The 23515-nt window shown below is 37.3% G+C and overlaps 1 protein-coding gene across 1 annotated transcript in view; it reads right to left on the bottom strand.

Annotated features, from left to right (window-relative positions):
• The window catches only part of LOC124357141 (spectrin beta chain-like), a 167905-nt gene that overhangs the window by 25259 nt on the left and 119131 nt on the right, over positions 1 to 23515 (bottom strand). The window contains 18 exon segments of the mRNA XM_046808626.1: positions 1181 to 1251; positions 1946 to 2058; positions 3549 to 3653; positions 4903 to 4994; positions 5656 to 5689; positions 5691 to 5741; positions 7234 to 7372; positions 12768 to 13012; positions 13744 to 13923; positions 14017 to 14211; positions 14358 to 14562; positions 14666 to 14874; positions 15038 to 15238; positions 15610 to 15726; positions 15958 to 16158; positions 17534 to 17797; positions 19340 to 19498; positions 20081 to 20199. Coding sequence (XP_046664582.1) covers positions 1181 to 1251; positions 1946 to 2058; positions 3549 to 3653; positions 4903 to 4994; positions 5656 to 5689; positions 5691 to 5741; positions 7234 to 7372; positions 12768 to 13012; positions 13744 to 13923; positions 14017 to 14211; positions 14358 to 14562; positions 14666 to 14874; positions 15038 to 15238; positions 15610 to 15726; positions 15958 to 16158; positions 17534 to 17797; positions 19340 to 19498; positions 20081 to 20199 — 2700 coding nt within the window.

The raw sequence follows: 23515 nt of genomic DNA, 5'->3' as shown, positions 1-23515 counted from the left end.
CCAATAATACAATTTTTTAATAAAAAAATAAATTTAATTATGTGAGATATATTGACTAGTTTTATTTTTAAATTAATGAATAACAAGTGAATTCCTAACAAATACAATGTAAAACACTGAAAATGGCCCAGCCCACCCATTTGTATTTGTGATTGATCAAAAATTAGTAATTTAATGCAACGATCTTTACACCAAAACTTGGATCAGTTCCTGACCAATGTTGCATTTAACTGAAAATATGCTACAAACAGGTGTTCAATTGCCTTGCTCTCTCCTATCAGTTAAGTTCTTCAAAATACATAATTATATTAACAATTCTAATTCTAACCAGAAACAAAAAGTAATATACACAACTATTAACATTATGTACCATTGACATAATACTTCCAAGTCTACAGCACAAGCCTTGGTGAATACCATAATTCAGTTTAACCTCTCATGTTATCACAATATCTTGGGACATCACATTTAACAATTACGCAGTAATAATTGGCTATGATTGGGTTGTCTTTTAACTTGTTCTAATTGTCAAAAACATTAAAAACTACTGCATTAATTTTATGATATAGAAAAATTAATATTATTACTTTGAAAGAGTCTTGTAATTTAATCTTCAGATGAAAAAAAATTGCATATTTTTTACTTGTTACTTTCTGTTTTAACACCCTAAATGGTACAGATTAAGTATAAATAATAATTCAATTTAGTTTCAATACTAAAGTAAGTGGACTTTTATCATACATATTCTAATTTTAATGAGATTAGTTAATTTAAAAAAAATGAAACTACATTGTATTTACTTGATGACACACAAAATGGATAAAGTGAATTGTACGGCTTGATTTGTAATTTTAGTTTGTTATATTTAAAAGACTATATTACACAGTGGAATACTTTCAACAAAGCACTCCAATATATCTTCTACATCAACAAAAGAACTAACATGTGTTTTGCCCAACTTTTACAGATTAGTGTGTTAATATCAACTATTTCGTTAATATCACATAAGTGGCACAGGAGAGCTGTGATTTAAATTCATTGTTTCAGACATCATACAAGGTAGCCCTAGTATTACACATTAACTGTAATATCTCAAATTATTCAGTTCTGATGTATGATGTATGATGTCTGGTGTACAACTCTAGTAAGCAGTTCTAAAGTACAGCCAAGTACAACTCACCTTTGCGGCTCTCTGCCTCCTTCTCTCCGTTCTGCTGGACCTCAGCCTCCGCCACACCCTCTCCGTCAGGCCTGCACAGACAGCACCGACACATTCATACAAAATTCCATTAACTACAGGCTTTACTGAGAACTGACAAATTTTGGTTCAATATATTTTGTACCATTTGTATGATATTTGCAGCTATTTTTATTTATTTATTTGTAACTATTAAGAAACATGTTGTATGTATGTTTCAAATTTATTTTAAACAGAGGTCATTGTTGGGGGAATGGTTGAAGTTGGGGGGGGAGGAAGGAGGTTTAAAACAATTTTTAAAAAGGTGGAACAGTTTGTATTTTTACAAACATTATTTATAACAAAACGTTTATTTATAACAATACTTCATTATACACTTTGCCACATTACTGATCTTAAAGAAAAATTCTGGATTTTATTTTTATGAGCCTTTTCACCTGACTTGATAGTACTAAGAAACTGAAACAACCATAATTTCAGCCCTTGTATGAAATTAAAATATTTCAATTAACCTGAAAATTAAGTAAAATTGATAAATTAGAACTGATTTTGATTTATTTATACAGATAAATGTTTTTAACTCTTTCCACAGTAAGAAAAACATATATGGCAGGGTGGAGTTGTGTGGATACAGTTTATTTGAAGGAGAAGGAAACAAAGAATAACTAAAAGAACATTTTACATTTTTCAGGAACTTTTAGTTAAAACATTGAAGTTAAAACAGAAACAACAATGTCAGTGACTGACCTGTCGGAAGGCTGTTCTGGAGGTGAGGTGGGAGGTGGTGTTTTAGCTGCTAGTTCTTCTTGTCTCTTCCTCTCCTCTTCATCTTGTCTCCTTTTCAGTTCTTTCAGTTCAAACTGAAAATAAAAACATATAATTTTTTCAACAGGTTAGAAAATTTTAGTAACTTGACGAAGTCTATTGCACTATTGAATGTGTTTAAAGACCAATAAAGATCTTGAATCTTGAAAACATTTCTGAGTGAAACCAGTTTTAAATTAAGTTGTTCCAAGGAAAACAGCAAGACCCATCTAGGTGAGGGACTGGTGGCAGTAAGAACGAAAATAAAGGAAAATTAATCAAAGTTGTTTTACTAAAAATTTCGCCTGAATGGATAAAAGGAGACAAACACAACACAAGGTAGGTTATGTGCTTGAGAAATATCAACGGTTTATCTAATAGTATTAGTCGTGTTTTGAGGGGAATTACTCCGTTGATTGGTTTGCACAACACAACAGTGACAAAGTATCAAAATAAATATTGGCCCTATTTTACGTGTATAGTGTAGAAAGTAATTATGTTGTTTTTATTATGCTGTGTCTCAGTTCCTCAGAGGAATTACGCCCATGATTCATTGAGGTAGCTATAGGAACTGAGGTAGTGGTGTGTGACGTCAAGTAATCTACCCATCCTCCTACGCATAGTAGTAGGGTGGAATGAACGGTTAGTGTTGTGTCTATCAGAACCTTTTCAATGATTTCTGTCCTCTCTTTCATTATTTTCCAATTTGTTTCTATACATTTTTCTGAAAATGTAAAAAAACTCATTTTATTTGTTACTTTTTTAACAATGAGGAAATACTAATGCATCAATGTTCACTCTCTTACAAATCCACTCTCTTGATTCTAAGAGTGCACCTCAAAGAACTCAAAGACCACCCTCTATTCATCTCAGAGAACTCTAGGATATTTTGTTCTATCAGACTGGGCAATATAAGTATTGCCCAGTCTAAGGCGCAATTTTCATACTCTTGGTTTTCGTCAAGCTCTATACATATAAGACATTGACCTAAGCTAACTCAACTGAGATCAGGCTATAAAACCTTGGTAGGCTAATTGCATCTATTAATAAGGAACTTTTCAGAAGTAACCAGACAATTTTAATGTCAGATGTCATTCTGCCTGATTTTAGCTGTAATAAGCACTAAGCACTAAAATACTAAGTATGAGTTGAATGAGATATATAAATTTTCATTACATTTATCAAACAATTACTTCAAGATGCAGGATTAGGGAAAGAGGAGAGGTAATTATGTTAAATATATACTCCGGATTTCTTCTATGCTACCTTAGATAACAAAAACTCACCTTATGACAATAAAGGTTGACTTTTTAAATTGGACCAAATTTAATCATCAGATCTTTCGGTTTATTAATTATTACCTTTGTTACCTTACAAAGAATAAGATGGAAGTCCGAGCACTCACTTTTTCCATGGCTCAATTAATAGTATTGAATGATTTATTCCTTGTGTAACTGGTACAATCAAGTTTATAGATATAAATAAGTTCATCTATAATCTGCTAAATCAAAAACTTAAAAAATATGTTGAAATTAACAAAACTTACTGTTGTTAGCCTTTCCAAGGCCATAAATCTTTCTTCCTGTGCAGAAGCAGACTTTTCAAATGCCTCGTGTTTTTTTATTAGGTTCTCCACTTCATCGATCGTCATCTGAAATAAAAATGTAAATGTTATATAAATGGATCTTACATATGAAATAAATAAACTAATAGCATTTACAACTAGATATAAAATAACTAATTTAGTTATAGAATCATTTTATAATCCCAATTTTTAGTTATAGTGAAACTATTTAATCTGTAAGTACATAAAGAGTGTTTTATATACAAAAATTATTGCTTGAATTATTACTGGACAATAACCTTAGAAATAGCACTCTCTTGAGAAGTAATATATGGTAAAACCATAAAATGTAGACTTTGAAACAGAAATTGTTTTTTACTAAACGAGCCGAGCTAACAATCATGATTCATGCGCATAGATGAAAATATGTCCAGACAATGCTTAAGTGTGTTTAGAATTTTAAGCAATAATATTACTGGATCACAATACCTAAGAGCTATTTAAGTTAAATATCATAAGAGGACATTGAGCAGTTTTGGTTTTAATTATTAATTTACAATTTAGTGAAACAAATAATATAATCTGTGTTTAAGATGACTTTAAAAACAAATAAACATCTATTGTTTTAACTAACATCCAAGTTTTCTAGTTCACACATTAACAAAACATCAGAACATTGTTTTAAATTCTTGAAATATATCGGCCTCACTGTGGAGAGCGATATTCAGTTATCAAGTTTTAGTTTAACATGTTGACTACAGGTGTTTCGATGTTGTGTGAACTGGAAAACTTAGATATTATTATAATGGCAGCACAAAAAGCCTAAGAACTATGGTTTTACATTTTGGATTTTTAGAGTCACAAATAACGTGTTTATTTTTAAAAGTTTGCAGTGGAATATTAGAATAAAATCTAATGAAGAACCATACAATAATCACTCACTCCACAAGTGGTACTTGAATTTTAAGAGAAATTGTTGTATTTGTAAGAAAAAAATCAACTAGAAATAATTTTTATTTTAAAATTAAATTAAACCAGGTAATATTATAACATTGAAAACTAACATTATTTTAGCTAATACTGTAAAATAACAAGAAGAAATTTATGTATAAACCAATTAGGCTCTAAAAATTGGTATTGTAGCTTAATGCTGCGCTAAGCATAATCTATATCAGTGAACAATAGTTTTGAGTTCATCTGATAAAATTAATTTAAATTAATGCAAATTAATATGTGTATTAATAAGTCTGATTTTTTACAGAAATGATAAATCATGAAGAGACAAATGAATTTCACTACTGTAAATATTGTGTTTCTATGCCTAATGGGGACTTACACCAAGTTCCTGACTAAGCAGGTACGGCTCCTGAGCGATGAGCCACACCTCAGCCACGGCGGCGTCCCGAGCGAACTGGTACACTTCCAGGACTGAAACATCAACAGAGCTACAGTTTCAGAATACCCTACATTATGGAATATGCCTCCTGGACTCATTGAAAATATAAACACACGGTATACTTACTAATTTGTATTACAGTTCTATAACTGTGTAAATAACTAAAAAATATGGTAATATACCTTGAACTGTTTGAAAAGGTTTGGTATGATATTTTTTTTTATTTTTGGACCCTGGAAGGTAGAGTTTAAGGTAAGCCTGATGATTTCCCAATCAATTAGCAAAAAGTAAATATAGTCCTAGGAGTACACGACTGGTTTAGATTGCATTGTTAAAAGAGTCAGTCAGCTAATCATCAGATGCATCACAACAATACACTGATCAACTCTTGTTCTGGTACACATAAGTACTCTACTTACACTGAGAAAACTGTAAGAAAGGTTGTTAAGTTCACCATGTGTTTATTAATAATATTTATTACTTATTAATAGTGCAGTTTGGAAAACTGTTTTTTCCTGAAGAAATAAGAACATTTTGCTATCGTTCTTTAATAAATCTAAATGTTTCATAATTTACGATAGTATAATTAGATTTTCCCTGCAACCTTCCTGAGCCCGTGGCTTATCGGGAAATCAGTCACTGGATTGAATAATCCTTAACGCTATGAAAATAAGTTATAAAGAAGAAACTCACTGAGTTGAAGGTTTTCCCATCTTTCCTCCCAACGGTTGTAGCAAAGAATTCCTCTGATTTGTTAATCCCAGGAGCTTTTCTTTGATCTAAAAATTAAAAATAGTTAGTTTAACAAGTAATGGTATTTCACACAAAAATGAAATGTAGCATTGATTTCTATGTCAATATGTGCAAATAATCAAATCTTTAACAATTAATTATTTGTAGACTTTACTTGTTAATATTTATTATATAGATACGAAAATACATAAGATCTAAAATTATTGCTCAATCATTCAGTCATGTCAGATAGCAATTCAATTTGACAAGAACAACTGCAATGATGAATAAAGAATGGCATAACACTAACAAAGTATACAAATGAACAAGCAAAACACAACGGATAATGAGACTGATTTTATAACTTATAAATATCGTTGGTCTGAAGGAATTTTGCCTTGTCATATGATGTCCCATTTCTTCATTCCCGCAGTTGGCTTCCAATGCAAGAATCATACTTTTTATGTATAATTCAGAAACTAAAATATGCCAATGAAACACTAGGAGGGCCACAGTTCACCGAGAATGAAAGAATGAATGTCAAAATCAAAGTTCAAAGCAATGATGATTATGTTTTTGACTTTTGGTAGAGTTGTGTATAAGAATCAAGTGAAGGTTAACTGTAAATAAGGATCATCTACAAGTACATATCCGTTCCTTCGATAAGTAAGTAAAGAGAGAGCAACCTGAGTTGTGGAAAAACAAGTAACAGACAATCACCAACAGGATCAAGCTTCAGCAGCCCATACTAAATTCACTGTGGAGTAAATGTTGGCCATTTATGGCATAGGGTGTTGGCCATTCCACATGATTCACTCAGCTTACCAGATGACTTTTTTATGTTTCCAATAGTAAAATCTGTTACAACAAAATTTGAAAAAGAAAAAGCAATGGAGATCATGATCATGGTTTCAGAAGACACAACTGTGATAAGTAATATATTCATATTGAGCAATTTAAGGATATATTGAAGATGTAGTGTTAAATTTTATTAAGGATTAATAATAAAGAAGGTTGTAGTCATAATTCAGTAATTTTTAGCAAAACGTATAAATACATTCAGATCTAAAATATTACAAATAGTTAAAATTCGTATGGAAAAATACAAGTAGATATTTAAGAATTTATTGATGCTACAAGTATAATATTACACAAATAATTAGTAGATACACAACATGAGTGACTGTTGCACCAAATAAATGTTTGTTTTCATGGAAATATTTAATTATTCTAAATTTTTATATAATTGACAGTGAATTCAAACTTATTCCAAATTATCTGGTTTCTATTTGTTCACTTTTCTGCTAAAAAATTAGAAGAATATTTGCATACAACTTACTAGTACTAAACACAAGGTATCATTGTATCTTAATTTAAAATTAACATGTGAATAAAGGTTTCTTAGATAAACTAAAAAAGGTTAGAAACTATGTCATGAAATATTGAAAAATTGTATAAGTGATTTCATTTGCAATGCACATATTTATAGAATTATAACAAATGGACATGTACAATAAGAAATGACTTGCTGAAACTGACCTCAGTGGAAGCATAATGATTTCTCGAGAGAAGTTCTTTCCCTAACGAGATGCAAGCAGTGAAGTTGTCTTCTCTGGTGTCTATCTCTGCCTTCAGACTCTGGTGGTTGTTCATCAGCAGCTCAACACCGCTCACGTCCCTGTCATTGCCAGCACACGTTACATTACATCAACACCAACATACACTTTGGGGTCTAGGAGACGGGCTGACCTTAGTTCGGGTGAACCCCAATGAACTGGGAAAGTACCTCTCCAGGGGCGGCACCGCCAAGGTGTCGCTCAAGACCGAAGGGGGATCCGAATCCAACCATCTAACCAATGGTTGGGCTCGGATAAACGCTTACTTAGCGTCCTGCTTGAGGTGACCCTGCTGTCGACAAAACCCCAGGATCTAGGGTAGTGCCTCGATTGTGCACTCTGCGCGGTGACGGCCCTCGGCGCCGCGCAGTAGTGGTGCCAGTCCGGGTCCGCCTGGAATCGCACCACACAAACACTTTTTTTGACTGAGGGTGGGAGGCGACCCGTGCCTAACCGATGCATGGCGCAGGGGTTGTGCGTCGTAAACGGAGCCCTTGGGGGTCGAGCACCCCCCCCAAGCGTAAATAGCCTTACCTGGTCATGCGGTAGACTGTTATTTTCTCGGTACTCGTGGTACCTTTATGGATTCTGACAAAAAAACAAAAATGACACCAACAGATTTAGATCTGGAAAAACTGCAACAGGCAGTTGCATCCGGCACCCAGGCCTTGGATGTATCTGCCTGTTCCTCTAGCGCTACCATCATCGACGACGATGTAGTACTCGATGATGCAAGCGAAAAGGTTTAGTCCATGGACACAGACACTGGAGCATGTGTAATGGACTACAACCTTAAGCTCCCCTTTAAACTGCGCAAGCGTTGGGCGATGGAGCAGAAGAAGGCCGACGGCACCTGGCTTCCGGACAGTCAATGGAGGAGGCAAACGGGCAAGATGTCGGCCAACAAAAGAAGGAAGATAAGGAAACAGAGGGAGGCAGCACCGGAGGCAACTGCAGGTGCGGTCTCTACTCCTAGTGGGAAGAGAGGGCGCTCGGGCGGTTCTTCGGCGGAAAAACCCCTGCTGAAGAGGCGCCCGACCGCACCTCCTGAGCAAGCAGAGCGTGCAAGGAGCACCAATCCCTCAACAGAGGAGGGATTGGGAGAAACATTCAGGGAGGTTCTGACGGGACATAAGCTAGTCTTGGTCCCTGCGAACTTTCCTGAGAGGCGCCTCTCTGAGAAGGAGGCTATGGAGCTGTGGGGGCGCATTCTTAACGAGGTACTCTCAGCAGAGGGTGTGTGCCTGCAGTTCAAGAGGTGCTTCCCGGAAAGGGGGGCTCTCGTCATGCTGTGTGGCAGTGACGAGACCAGAGATTGGCTGCGGGGTCTGGCTCCGGGGCTGGGGATCGGTGGTCCTGGGGGAATAGGGATGATCTGTGGAGACTATAAAGACCTCATAAGATCTACCAAGGTCTTCCTAAGGGTTGATGGTCCCATGGCCGAGAAGGACTCTGCGACCATTCTCAGGGCTATAAATAAACAGAATGCTGGGATCTCTGTGTCGGACTGGAGGGTTGTTGGAGATGTCCACACGGGAGATTCCAGAACACTTGTAATCTTAATAGATGAACAATCTTCAACCACTCTTAAGGAGAGGGGCTGGAGGGTGTTCATTGGAGTGGAGCAGGTCCAGCTGAGGGCGCGGCGTGGGGCGGCTGATCATGGGGATCAAGGTCCTTCAGATCAACCTGCAGCACAATAAAGCTGCCTCGGCTGTATTCTGCAGACGCTTCCTGTCGGAAGATTTTCATGTGGCTCTGATACAGGAACCTTGGATCAGCAAGGGAAAAATATCAGGACTTTCAATGACAGGGATGAAAATTGTTAGTGCCCAGGTTGAAAATGCCAGGACATGTATTGTAAGCAACAAGGTGGACAGCATTCCTGTTCTGGAATTTTGTTGCAGGGATCTAGCCACAGTTAGGCTGATGGTGGCTGGTATTGGACGAGCCCTGCTAGTTGCAGCAACATATCTACCATATGATGATGCGGAGTCCACGCCCTCCAGGAAACTGGCTGCCTTGGTGGACCATGTTGGGAGGAGTGGATCGGAACTGGTGGTGGGATGTGACGCCAACTCGCACAACGAGGCGTGGGGCAGCACCAACACCAATAACAGAGGTAAGTTACTTCTAGAATACATAATGTCCCGTAGTCTAATGATTGTAAATGTGCCCACGTTTCGCACGAGGACAAGAAGGGAGGTGTTAGATGTGACCATGATGTCGGAGGGTATGGCTGGTCGGATGCATGGCTGGCATGTGTCTGACAAGCCTTCCCTCTCTGATCATGCTCACATCTGTTTTAAGATCGGTGAACAGATGCTGGAAAAAGTTCAGTATAGGAATCCGAGGAACACAAACTGGGTATCATACAAGGAAAACCTCAGGGCACAGCTGGATTTTGATTCTACTAATGGGAAACGGATTCACAGCACAGCGCAGCTTGACAAATCTGCGGACAGTCTTACCTCTGCGATTGTGGGCTCCTTCGATCTCAGCTGCTCGGTTATCAATAAAAATAGATCAAAGGTAGCCTGGTGGAGCTCTGAACTGACCTCTTTGAGAAAGAGGGTCAGGGCTCTATTCAGGAGAGCCAAAACTTGGGGCACTTGGGACACTTACCATGAGGCTTTTGCACTGTACAACCGCAAGGTTCGTACGGCTAAGAGGTTAGCCTGGAAGAAGCTCTGCACCGATATTGACAGTGTGCAGGGCTGTGCAAGGCTACAAAAGCTATTAGCAAAGAATCCCATCTCGCCGCTTGGTAGTCTCAAGGACGATCAAGGTGTTTACATTACTGAACCGGAAGGAGTTCTAAAAGTTATGATGGGAACACACTTCCCGGACTGTATTGTTCATGAGGGTGATCAACCACCCGACAGTGAGGGGAGACATGCGGGTCGTGCCAACCATTTGCAGTGGAGTCTGGCGCACCGTATTGTTACCTTCAGTAGGATTGAATGGGCTATTAACTCATTCAGTCCTTACAAAGCTCCTGGGGGTGACGGGGTGAGACCGGTTTGCTTGCAGCGGGGGTTGGACATTCTCCTTCCCCAGCTGTGCAGACTGTTCAGAGCCTCCGTGGCTCTCAGGTATATCCCACTATCCTGGAGAGTGTCCAGAGTGGTGTTCATACCGAAGCAGGGGAGGGCGGGCATGGATCGGCCGAAGTCTTTCAGGCCGATATGCCTGTCCTCCTTCCTTCTCAAAACCATGGAGAAAATGGTTGCCAGGTTTGTTTGGGAGGGAGCTCTTTTGGAGCGACCTCTGCATCCTAACCAGCATGCCTACACTCCAGGAAGGTCATGCGACTCGGCCCTGCATCAATTGGTATGCAGGATTGAGAAGACGCTGGCGGCAAAAGAGGTAGCCATGGGTGTCTTTCTAGACATCAAAGGAGCCTTTGACAATACAGCCACTCAGGCGATTATCAATGCGGTCTCAAGACGTGGTGTTGATGGTCAGGTGTGTGACTGGATAGGGGCCTTGCTCACGGACAGGGTTGTTGTTACAACCCTCATGGGAGCAAGTGTTAGTGCGAAGGCTACGAGGGGCTGTCCGCAAGGCGGCGTCCTCTCTCCACTTCTGTGGAACCTGGTTGTGGATGACCTGCTAAATTCTTTGAATAGCAGCGGTGTCTTTGCACAAGGGTACGCAGATAATATTGAGATTCTTGTGAGTGGCAAGTTTAACACAACAATCACGGAACTGACCAATGCTGCTCTGAACATGGTGTGATAAGGTTGGCCTCACCGTCAACCCCACCAAGGCTGCTGTGGTTGCCTTTACCAGGAGGCGACAGATGGAGGGCATTGGTCCCTTTCTATTGGCTCACCCGTTGAGCTGAAGTCTGAGGTCAAGTACCTGGGCGTAATCCTAGATAGGGTTCTAAACTGGGGACCTCATCTAGAAAGGGTCATTGCCAGGGGTAAGTGGTCTCTAATGCAATGCAGACGTGTGATAGGTGGGCCCTGGGGACTGAAGCCGAGGCTCTTGTACTGGCTTTATGTTTCCGTGGTCAGACCTGCACTAATGTACGACAGTATGGTGGCCAAAAACGGAGGCCAAGACGGTGGTAGCTCGTCTGGCGGGTATCCAAAGGATGGCCTGCCTTGCTATCACTGGGGCTTTTCCTAGTGCACCAGGCGCGGCTCTGGACTGTTGTCTTAATCTCGCCCCCCTGGCCATTGTCATTCGAGCTATGGCCAGGAGGAGTGCCTATTGTCTTCAGCAGATGGGACTCTGGTCGGGTTGCAGCGGTGGGCACTGCAGAATTAGCACTCTGATACAGGAGGATGTTTTGCACATGATCTCTGATCAGATGCCACAAAAATTTTCCTTTGACAAACCCTTTAGGATTATTTTACCCTCAAGGGATGATTGGTCAGAGGGGAAGAAACCTCTTCCACCAGCGGAGCTCGAATGGTTCACAGACGGCTCCAAAACAAAAAGCGGCACAGGCATTGGAATTCTGGGAGTGAGACCATGTAGGGAGTTGGTGGTTCCTATGGGTCCGTATCCGACAGTCTTTCAAGTGGAGGTCGCAGCTATTATGGAATGTGCTCGTGAGAATCTTCGTCTGCGATATAGGGGCAAGACGATTAACATTTTCACGGACAGTCAGGCAGCGCTGAAGTCGCTGGATTCTTGCGTGATCAAATCCAAACTGGTTTGGGATTGCTATCAGACTGTTTCCTCCCTTGCCAGAATCAACAATGTAACCGTTTGTTGGGTTCCTGGTCATGAGGGGATTCTTGGGAACGAAAGAGCTGATGCCCTGGCCAACCAGGGCTCAGCGACAATTATGACGGGCCCTCAACCGTTCTGCGGTGTTCCAAGGTGTGAATCCTCTAGGGTTGTCTCGAAATGGATTCGCGCAGAGCATGGGAGAAGGTGGAGGTTGCATCCGGGTTTGAGAGTGAGTAGAATGGTATTACAGTCACCTTCCCCCAAGGTGGCTTCGGACCTTCTCTCATTAAACAGATCAATGTCTTCTAAGGTCATTGGTCTCATTACGGGGCATGGTCACCTGAGGAAGCATCTTCACAGAGTTGGCATCCTTCAGGAGGATCCGCTTTGTGGAAGGTGTAATGAGCAGGAGGAGACTGCTAAGCACCTGCTCTTTGATTGCCCTGCAATAGCAAGAGAGCGGTATGCCATCTGTGGTAGTTTGGACAGGGGTGGTGAATTTTCCCAGGAGGACTTGATAGGTTGTTTTCGGCGGTTTGTTGAACTCGCAAGTTATAGACTGGTGGGCCTCATGGTGTGTTTCCAGGGTGCGCAAAAAACCCTTGAGGCTTAAGTGCATGGCAGTAGGCCGCCCCAAGGAGAAAAAAAAAAAACATACACTTTAAAACCAGAACACATTTTTTAGGAGCATATCTCCTGAGTTGGATGTTGTTAAGATATACAAGAAATAATACTAGCTGATTATAAATCAGAATATAAAAGCACCTTGGTTTCTCGGAAGTGTTCATCTGACGTGCCACATCGTCCATCCACAACATAAGGGTGCGCACCATGTTGAAGAATTTGAACAGGTCACCGGTGTCTGCCAGCTTCTGTTTACGTGCATCGCACATGGCCTGTAGTGCAGCCCACGCACTGCGCACCTCTGCCTCCCTGTTGGTGATCTCCTTAGCCTTGTCTCCTGCGTACGAAGCCTGCAGTTTCGCTGACTCGTCTTCGATTTGTTGGACCTGACACATCAAGATGATATTTTCAACAAGTTACTTGACTGATTTGTTTGTAAGTACAAAATTTCTGTCAAAAAACTAAGTTCAGCTAATTTAATGCACATACATTAATGGGTAAATTGGTTATAAAACTCAACTTATATATATATATATATATATATTTATAAACCATTCAATGCGTTACTTTTTTATGTATTTAATCCCCTACTATGTGAATTAGGAAATTTGGCCTGGATTTCAGTTTTAAACTATAATTTATCACTGAGATAATATATTTTTGTATTTATATTTAATACAACATTGAAGAGAGAAGTTTTATGCCATTTTTATATTTTATAAAAACCTTTCAATTTAATTACATCATTTTGGGCAGCCTTCGTTGTAGTATGAAATAAAACAATTATGTTGAGTCTAATTTTGGTAAACGATTAGTAAACATCATCACCAGCTGACTTGCAAATTAGCGACAATGGAAACTGCCAGCCTCACATTATCAGCTAATGCAATACACAGTTTATGCTTTAAGGAAATACATTTATTTTACTTTTATAGCTTTTCATCCTATAAATGTATGTGAATTAAATATAAATAGCTAGAACAGGATATTATATAGGAAATTCTCAATCAAGTGTCAAAGAAAGTACCGAGTACATTAAAACACATATAAAACAGACATACTGAGTATGTCAAAACGTGTCAGTGTTAAACAGAACCAGCAAATAGGCTTTGTATACCTGGGACTGAAGTGTCTGTAAGTCCTGTAGGAAGTTCTGATGTTTTCGTTGCAGCTGAGACACGCTGCCTGCATCTCGCCCTAACTCGTCAGACATGGCATGTTGTTTCTCAGAGATACGACCTAAAACATCCTTGCAGTCATGGAAGAACTTGTGCAGTTCCCTTGAGGCCACCAGCATCTGTTGTCAACAAAACACTCAAAATTAGTCTTTGGTTAGAAATACTAACAATTTTCAAAACTTACATAAGATCTATTTTAAACATTTGAATACCTGTTTTCTAGTTTCGATAAGTTCTAGGAGGTCTTGCCACGCCTCGTTAAGGCCATCCTTCCATTCGGCGATGGTTGCCGAGTCACTGTGTCCAGCAGCAATAAGTGAATCAGCGATTCCGTTGACTGATGCCACACGCTCACTGCCCGTAACGTCCGTGTCTTGTGCGAATTGGTTGAATCTTTCCCATAATAACTACAACAATAAAACATTATTGTGTGCAAGTTCTAATCATAAAAAAAAAAAAAAAATAGCTAATGGAATATTGAAAGTTGTCATTAAAAGAAATAATTTTTCACCATTTATGATTTTCACCATGCTATTAATTTCTAAGTACTTACAGTGACATGATCGTAGTCCTGGCCCAGTTCGTGAGAGGCGGCGACCAGTTCTCTCTCAGCTATCCACTGTTCCAAGTCGTCAACTTCACGGTTCAACATGAACAGCTGGAGGGCTTCATCCAGCTTGGCTTTTCTCTCTCCGGCCAGATCCTTGAGTCCCGCATACAGTTTGTCTACCTGAGCCTGTTTCACAGCTATCAATTCACTGCAAACAAGATTAAAATATGACAGTTTTCATGAGATAATTTTAACAGCAAACAATTTTAATATTTTGAGACGTTTTTGCCAAGGAACTATCTAATTAATACCTCTGAGGATGGTGTTCACTGGTCAACTGCCTGGCAGTCTCTCCCAGCTGTCGAATGGTCTCAGAGTAGTCTTCTACTACCACCTCAAGGCTCTGGTGTTTCTTCATTAGGTTCTGGGCTGAGATTTCGTCCTTGCCTCTGTCTTCCACCATCATGTACAACTCCTGCTCACTCATCCAGCTCTCTGCCTCATTGGCATCAAACAGGTACTGCAAATACAAACACTCTTTAACGTTGTCTTTCTGCTCTCTGATGGCAAATAGATACTTCTACCTAATGCATATTATTTTATACCCTTAATAATATAAGGAATATTAATTCTAATATCAACTAAATATATTTAGGACAATCAACACGCTTGTAATAGCGTACCTGTTGGGCTTTCTCAGATTGTTGCAGTTGGTTGCGTCGATGGTCCACTGCGTCCTTGAGTTGCCGCCACTTGTCCATGAGGTCCTCTATCAGGTCCTTGAACTGAGTGGAGTCCTCATGACCCTCCTCGATCAACTTCTGGCCATTGTTACACACCAGCAAGATTCGAGGCTCGTGGTTGTCAATCTCTGTTGATAAGGACTGAAATAAACATATTCAAATTGAATACAACAAATAAATGACAGTATGGGAGTATATTTCCAATTTAGAATAATTGAATAAGTTAACCAGTGGAGATTATTTGACCTACAAGTGTAACCCATTGCAGAAAAATAGATTTTTAAACAAACATTCTAATAATAATTACATTTTATTTGTGTGAGGCCTGTCGTTTTAGTGAAAAAAATCATCAGCCCCACATAGTATTAAAGTGGTTACAGTAATACTAGTATTTAATTTAAAATTTAATTAGTATTGGAGTGTTTGTTTTTAAATCAATTCATAAAATTCAATAAAAAAGAAGCTTCTACAATGTATATAAATAAATGTTAAAGCATTTTAAAAACACTAACCTGATTCTTTTTCTTGAGCGTATGAACATTGAACAAACTGTTGCCATACTCCTGTGACGTAGCAAGAGGCATCTTCTCAGCAATCCAAAGCTTTTCATCCTCCACATCTCGTCGGAACTAAAATATTACATGCATGCTGTTAATATTCAGGAAATTTAGAAACACATTTTAAAATTACGTTGAAACATTTTCACTAAACTTTATTTCATCTTGTGCAGTTAATGTAACCTCAAATTCACTAAAACTGATTTTGAAATTTCATAGTTATGTTGACAAAAAAACACAATTTATTATCTGATGTGGGACAATCTAACACTTAAACGTTCCAACGTTAGGGATTGCCGTTACCTGGAATGCTTCCTTCTTCTTCTCCAGCTGTTGCTGACGTGCCAACAGAGGAGCCTTGAGTTGCTGGAATCTCTCCTCCACCTTTATCTTCTTGGCCTTGATGTCTTCTATCTTCTCTGGCACCGTCTTTTCCAGGTACACTGCCTGCGTCTCCAGTTCGGTAACCTGCTTGGCCTTTACTGCCATCTGGGTCTCAATCATCTACAAAACCACACTTTCGTCATCATCCAACCCTTCATGGTGATAAATCTAAAGCAATTTATAGTTACTTCAGTGAACTCTCACAAAATTGAAAAAATTATGCAAGCATAAATGTTTTTGGTGACATTTGCATATTACTGAATACATCATGAATTTGATTTTCATTCTCTACATATACTCAACATTCATTAACATATTATTATAATAATACATTAATATGAAAAAATCTACGTAGTTCTCATAATCATTTCGGAGTACGACTGTGTTTCACACTTTTCATTTGGTCATAGTTTTGTTCATTGTAATAAAGTTTCCAATTAATACTACTTGAATAAAAAAGTTAGAAATACTAATTTGATCAAAATTTCAGTAAGACAACAAGTTAAAGCTTTTAATTCATTTATATTTATAACTTTAACTTCAATATTTCTAACTTTTGAGCTAAGAAAAAGTCATGAATTTCATAGACCTTCAAGCGAATAGTCCCCCAGTCAATAAAAATATCTTGTTTTTCTTCCTCCGAAACAATACATAATTAAATTTAAATAGATTTTAAAATGCCTTTGCTGGATAAATGACAACAGGATAGCATTTGCAAATTCCACAAATAAAGAGAGCAGTAACATTAGGTAAGCTTAAATATGACAAATTAATTAATTGTTTTAACATACTTGAATGTGAAACAACTTCCATGAACACTTTCAATCATAGTCGTGTTACTACTGTGAATGAGATAATGGGTTGAATAATCCTAATCTATCAAACTGATGAATCAGATTTGTTTGTGTTGTGTGTAATGTTTAATTTAATTCTCGTCTCAGTAATTATTGTTGGTAATATCTCGCGAGATTATTGCCGAGAGGTTAACAAATTTTACTATACTAAGACTTGATAAGTAAATATTACTAGCAAATTGATGTTACCTATTGCACTGTTCTGTTTAGTGATAACAAATCATGTAAAACTGTACTGCTAAATTAAATAAAAATTTTAAACAATAATTGTACAAGACTAGTGTCCTTGACGAATAACAATATTATACTCGATAATCAAATACTAAACTATTAATTACAAACAAGAGCTCTAAATTTTTTGTAAAGCATATCTATGTTATATTAGGGATAGTCGGAATCCATAAACAGAACGTTACACTAAATTTCTGTAGCAGAAATGATTATATAAGTACAAACAATTATATAATCTCATTAAAAAGGAATATTAATTACTATTCCTTGATATACTTTAAAATATTTTCATGGGGGTACAGGTTACTACTGGTGGCGCGCTACTTAATATCATTTGACTTAATCAGAGTTAGCAATAACTTATTAACATTTGTCTGATGACCGAAGAGTTGCCAAGCTCAGGTACATACCTGCTGTTTCTGCATGAGAATGTTGACAGAGGCCAAGTCGTTGCCGGTGTCCTCGCTCTCGATCTGTTTCTCCAAATCATTCATCCAGGAGTCAATGTCGTCGCAGGTCTGGTGGATGAGTACCTCGCGGTTGGCATCGAACAGCCGCTCGCCCTTGTCCTTGGTGGTGTGCTCCAGGTCCTGGAACTGTTGCTGCAGCTCCTTGATCTTGGGGGCTATCAATTCCGCCAGCTCAGGCTTCTCCTTCATCAGCTCCTCTCCAGCCTGCAATACCCAACACCAGTCAAGATACACAAAAACATAACAATATATATTTGACAACGTTAGGTTCAGCTTCTTTTCACGTTTCACTTAGCGCAGCGCCTGAAAACTGCATCAGGCAGAAGGTGGAAAGGAGCTGAACTCAAAATTCACATTGTATCAACCCTTCCCACCATACCTATGTTAATATATTTGTTTGTAATTTTTCGATGTAAAATACTAAATATTATACATCAATCCTTAGATGCCCGTGACAATGATAATGTATTGATGCTATGTTACTAACACTAGTGGAAACAGGAACACACAACATTTCTTATTCTTGGTATCATATAAGAATAAGAATCCTATCACTCAGTTGGCTAACATAATTTCTCTGCTGGGAACAAAAGTGTCTGCTGGGAGGATGTAAACATCTCTTTTCTGTATAAAATTTTGTATGCAACCTTAGCGAAGCCTGTTACGTAACATGTGGTGTCGTGTACTCTAAATTTGTATTAAATTTAATGTGATACGTATTTTTCAGAACGTGTTAAAATTAGTCTGGGTAAATAAATTTTCTAAATAATGCATATTTCAAATTCATACTTTTAAAAACGGTTTTATTTTAGTTTACACAAATTGAAAAAAAGATTGTGCGATCGATCATGTGTAAAACGAACTATGGATGTATAAACATAGGAATTGGTGTTGCCAATAAAGCAGAATTAGATCCAATACATTAATTTTTCATACTATGAACGAATTAAATCAAATACTGGTATGTCGTTAACACACAAATTACCAAGAAATATGCATAATTTTGAAGAAGTTCACGTGCATGTGCAACTGAGATGGGAAGTTCTAGCTGTTATGCTGTCTGTATTAGCCACTCTAAAATTAAGTGCCTTAAACTGTAGTAAAACATTACAGTTGGGATCAATTCCATTTGACCAAATCAATCATCAAATATGTCTACTACTAAAAGAATCATTCATGGTTACAAGGATAGCTTCAAGCGTGGAGGAGCTAGATAGAATAGCTGACTGACAGATATTTGGAAGAGAGTAAACCCTGTTTTCCACCAACAATATCTCTCCCCTGAACACCCAAAAAAAGTACACTAATTGACTAATAATGGTACATTGGTAGTATTATACTTAAACTCAACATGTTATAGCCATAATTATTTTCCTACTGCATACCTGAAGTTAAGAACTAATTTACACTACAGAGGAAATATTTTTTTCCTATTTGTGTTTGATTTCTATAACTATAAGTAATTTGATCAGTAAATTTATCTTGTACTCACATGACAATTTTGTGCCCGATTCTCTAACAGGCTTTCCCACAAAATCACAGAGATATAGCCTTGTAAAAGCCGAAATAGTATTTGTAATTATTATATAACTTCTAGCATTACACTGATTAATAGATTTCAAAATTATGAATTTAAAAAATTATCAGTAAAATGGAATTACTCTTTTTTCTATGGACTTAATTCACAAATAAAAAAAATAATTCCATCAGCATATACAAATAGATCAATTGATGTTAATGACCGACCTGTTGTACTCTGATAAGCCTGTCCTTGTTGGAGGCAATCTCTGCCTCGAAGGCCTGGTGACGCGTCCATTTGCTGTGTACTGTCTTGGCACTTCGGTAGGTCTCATCTTGTGCGATGAACTTCTTCTCCTGCACCCATTCTCCCAGCTCTTCGCAATCCTGTAAGTGTAAAATATATTAATGTACAAGATCAATATTTAAAAAATAAAACTACTGAAAATAACCCATGTATTTCTTATAACAGAACTCTGTTAATTCCAGTGAAAAACCAGAGTCTGATATGCCAATCTGTTATTATTGTTTTGTTTTTTTCTGACATTGCAAAGTTTTGTTCTTACTTTGTTTGGCAATTCCTGACAACAATGCCCAAGTTTATGGATTACTGTTGAAAAAAGTAGTGATTTTAATAATAATTAAAAGTGATGAAAACATACTAATTATGCCAACTGCACAAAACATTTTCAAAGAGAAATTATGTTAGAATAATGGAACATTGTTGTGAAATGAATAAATAAAATTCATTAGGTTCTGTACACATCAGATAACATTGATACATAATGGATTAAATTAATTTATGTAGTAACAATTAATTGCTTATTCAGCTTTAAAATACCTCTACAACATGTGTTGATTAATGAGTTAAAAGTATGGTATGGCAAATTGATTAAATTTAAGTAGAATATTATTTATAGCTCAATTCGTTAAAACGCAATAAATTAACACCTGTTTGACTCTACCGACCTGCAAGAACTGATGCAGCAGCAGCTGATCCTTCAGTTTCTCCATCTGCTGCAGGGCTCGCTCTCGGTTAGCGTTGCGGCGGTCCGCAATGTTCTCTGCCTTCTTGCTCACCTTGTCAGCTACAACACAATGTGGCACATTTGCTTTCAATACATTCTCGATAAGTACAACTGTTTATATCCCTATGTTAACACTGATCAAATGTACTGTGTGAGATACTGGGGGCTAGGAGCATACACCTATATAAGAAACAAGGTTACACTTTAAGATGATCTAACAATATTACCCTGTTCCAAGTGAATAGGTAGAATGAGACAGAACAATTAGTATACACCTATGCCTTGTTTATGATGGAGGTTTTTATTTTATTTATAGCCACACTCACCTAAATGGAATAATGGAAAAATTACACCTAATTACCAGTACAACTCGCTTTCTCAGAGGAACTGAAATAATACCAATTGTTTAACTCAGAACTGATATAATTACTACTGTTTACTTACACAACCATCATTTCTATTAATTTTAATAGCAATAAATAACATCCCAGCAATTGCCTATGTTCCGTCAAAGCTGTCCAAGCCCTGAGCTCATCATTAATTCCAATAAGAAATGGTAACATTCTTGCTGTTTCTATTTTACACCTTAAATCAATCTTTCATTCTACGTACAATTTAAAGTAGAACACATATATTGTTTACTATATCTAACGTAAAGTTTACAAAATATATTTAACTTATTAAATTATTAAACTTGCTTTGTAGTAATTAAATATTACTTAATATATTAGATTACACAATTTACACGATTCTCAATAAAATTAAAATAATAAAAACATTTATTCATAAAAAACGCTTTGAACTTTCTTCTAAACATATACATACTGCTCTCCACATGTAAGCCCCTGCGGAAGCCTATTTTAAAGTGAGATGGCAAGGTTCCTCTCAAAAGCACTTGTAACATGACAGCCTATAGTAAACTCAAATAGAACTGGCGGGTTAAGGTCAAGCTTTGAAACAATTCAGCTGATCATTCTTCATAATAGTGCACATGTGTTTATTTTCAAAACTCAACCTTGCCCCACCATTCTATTTGAGTTTACTATAAGCTGTTCCTACCTCTTGTCCCATAGTGATGTTATGGCCATCTGTAATAACTGGTGTGAATTACTCCACATGTACATATACATGTGCTTGAAATTATATTTAAAAATGGTAGATATTGGATTTATCAGGACCTCCTACACATGTACATAAAATCTAACAGTATATCCTCTGTAGAATGACAAGTGAAATCGTTAGTCCAGGGTTTTTGTATTAATATTAATTTAAATGAATTAAAAACGTTTCTTTATCCAGAAAAATCAAACAGGAGATGTCTTACATTAAGACAGGCTATCTCATGATTTCATTTTGATCAGCACCTATCAAAATAAAGATGAGATTAGTCCAGAAACTGTCATATTGTGTGAAGAAGAACTGTGACACTGGCTTTTCTCAAGATATAGTTAACAAATCTTTCTCACAACCAGCTGTTTCATCAAGATTAATAATTTAACGACTATTGCTCATACTATGAAGACCATGTTTTCTCCTGTGGATTGACGTTTCTGTGTGTCATCTCTCACTAAACTACAGCCATAGGACCTATAGGCAAGTCACTTTTTTCTCAAGACTGAGGAGTTTTAACTTACTGTTTGAAATATCCAAGCACACGTTTAAATCAGAGTTTTTGTGATTGCAGTGAAATCTTTTCTTTGGGGCTGGCAACCTGTGTGTAGTGGTGGAAAGACTATTATTTGGTGCACTAACAGTATTGTTAGTATTATACTTTATTTATTATAACACCAAAGCAATCTACAGTGACTGACTTACAGAACTTCTTTACTTGTAAGACGGTCGGTTCATCTTTGAAGTCAACCTGTTTATTAATACGGTTTAGTTAAAATGAATTTTAAGTGTTACACGTTTTATTTTCTTAAAAATTTAGTTAATGCTATTTACAAATATGACTTGGTCATCTATATTTAAGAAATATTGCTTTCTGTGTTGTTATTATTCACAAAGAATTAAAACCTACAGTCCACAGCGGTAAACGCTTATAAACGTAGCTATGACCACAATCTAGAGGGAGACTACATGCGTAAAACCCTGAGTCCAGAGTGTTAAATGCCTATAATCATAGCAACTATGGCCAATCCTCAGTCCACCACAGTGGTTAATGCCTATAACATAGAAGCTATGGCCACAGTGTAGAGGGATACTACATGTGTAAAACCCTGAGTCCAGAGTGTTAAATGCCTATAATCATAGCAACTATGGCCAATCCTCAGTCCACAGTGGTTAATGCCTATAACATAGAAGCTATGGCCACAGTGTAGAGGGATACTACATGTGTAAAACCCTGAGTCCAGAGTGTTAAATGCCTATAATCATAGCAACTATGGCCAATCCTCAGTCCACAGTGGTTAATGCCTATAACATAGAAGCTATGGCCACAGTGTAGAGGGATACTACATGTGTAAAACCCTGAGTCCAGAGTGTTAAATGCCTATAATCATAGCAACTATGGCCAATCCTCAGTCCACAGTGGTTAATGCCTATAACATAGAAGCTATGGCCACAGTGTAGAGGGATACTACATGTGTAAAATTGCCAATCTACAGGAGAAACATGATTTACATAGATTATACTGGTGTACTCTACAAAGAGACACACACCTCAAAATTCAAATCTTCAAACTGTTAGTTAAGGTGACAAGATCCTTAAATCCCATCTAATTAGCCTACCTTTCTACGGAATTCATTGAATATTCTGAAGACATTTTAAAGATTATTGAAAACATTAACCCTGAGTCCAGAGTGTTGAATGCCTATAATTATAGCAACTATGGCCAATCCTCAGTCCACAGTGGTTAATGCCTATAACATAGAAGCTATAGCCACAGTGTAGAGGGATACTACATGTGTAAAATTGCCAATCTACAGGAGAAACATGATTTACATAGATTATACTGGTGTACTCTACAAAGAGACACACACTTCAAAATTCAAATCTTCAAACTGTTAGTTAAGGTGACAAGATCCTTAAATCCCATCTAATTAGCCTACCTTTCTACGGAATTCATTGAATATTCTGAAGACATTTTAAAGATTATTGAAAACATTACTATAGATCTCTCTGGTATACTAGATTTAATTTGAAAAGTTAATTTCCTTCTAAAATCATTTAAAAAGTTTTGTGCATTAAGATTTTAAACCAACAAATTAGTTTTTATGTTCTGTTAAAATGAATTTTTGGTGAGTTAAAAATTTATTAATAAGAGATTTGATTTGTTAAAGTTCAAGCCATCTCAGTAACTACAGTAAATTTGCAAAAATGTGTAAAAGTTCCTTGCAAATAAAACATAGGGAAATATCAAGTTAACTTTTAATGG

This window comes from Homalodisca vitripennis, chromosome 3 (assembly GCF_021130785.1).
Source record: "Homalodisca vitripennis isolate AUS2020 chromosome 3, UT_GWSS_2.1, whole genome shotgun sequence".
NCBI lineage: Eukaryota > Metazoa > Arthropoda > Insecta > Hemiptera > Cicadellidae > Homalodisca > Homalodisca vitripennis.
Note: the sequence above shows the minus strand (reverse complement) of the source record. Positions and strands in the feature narration are given on the sequence as shown.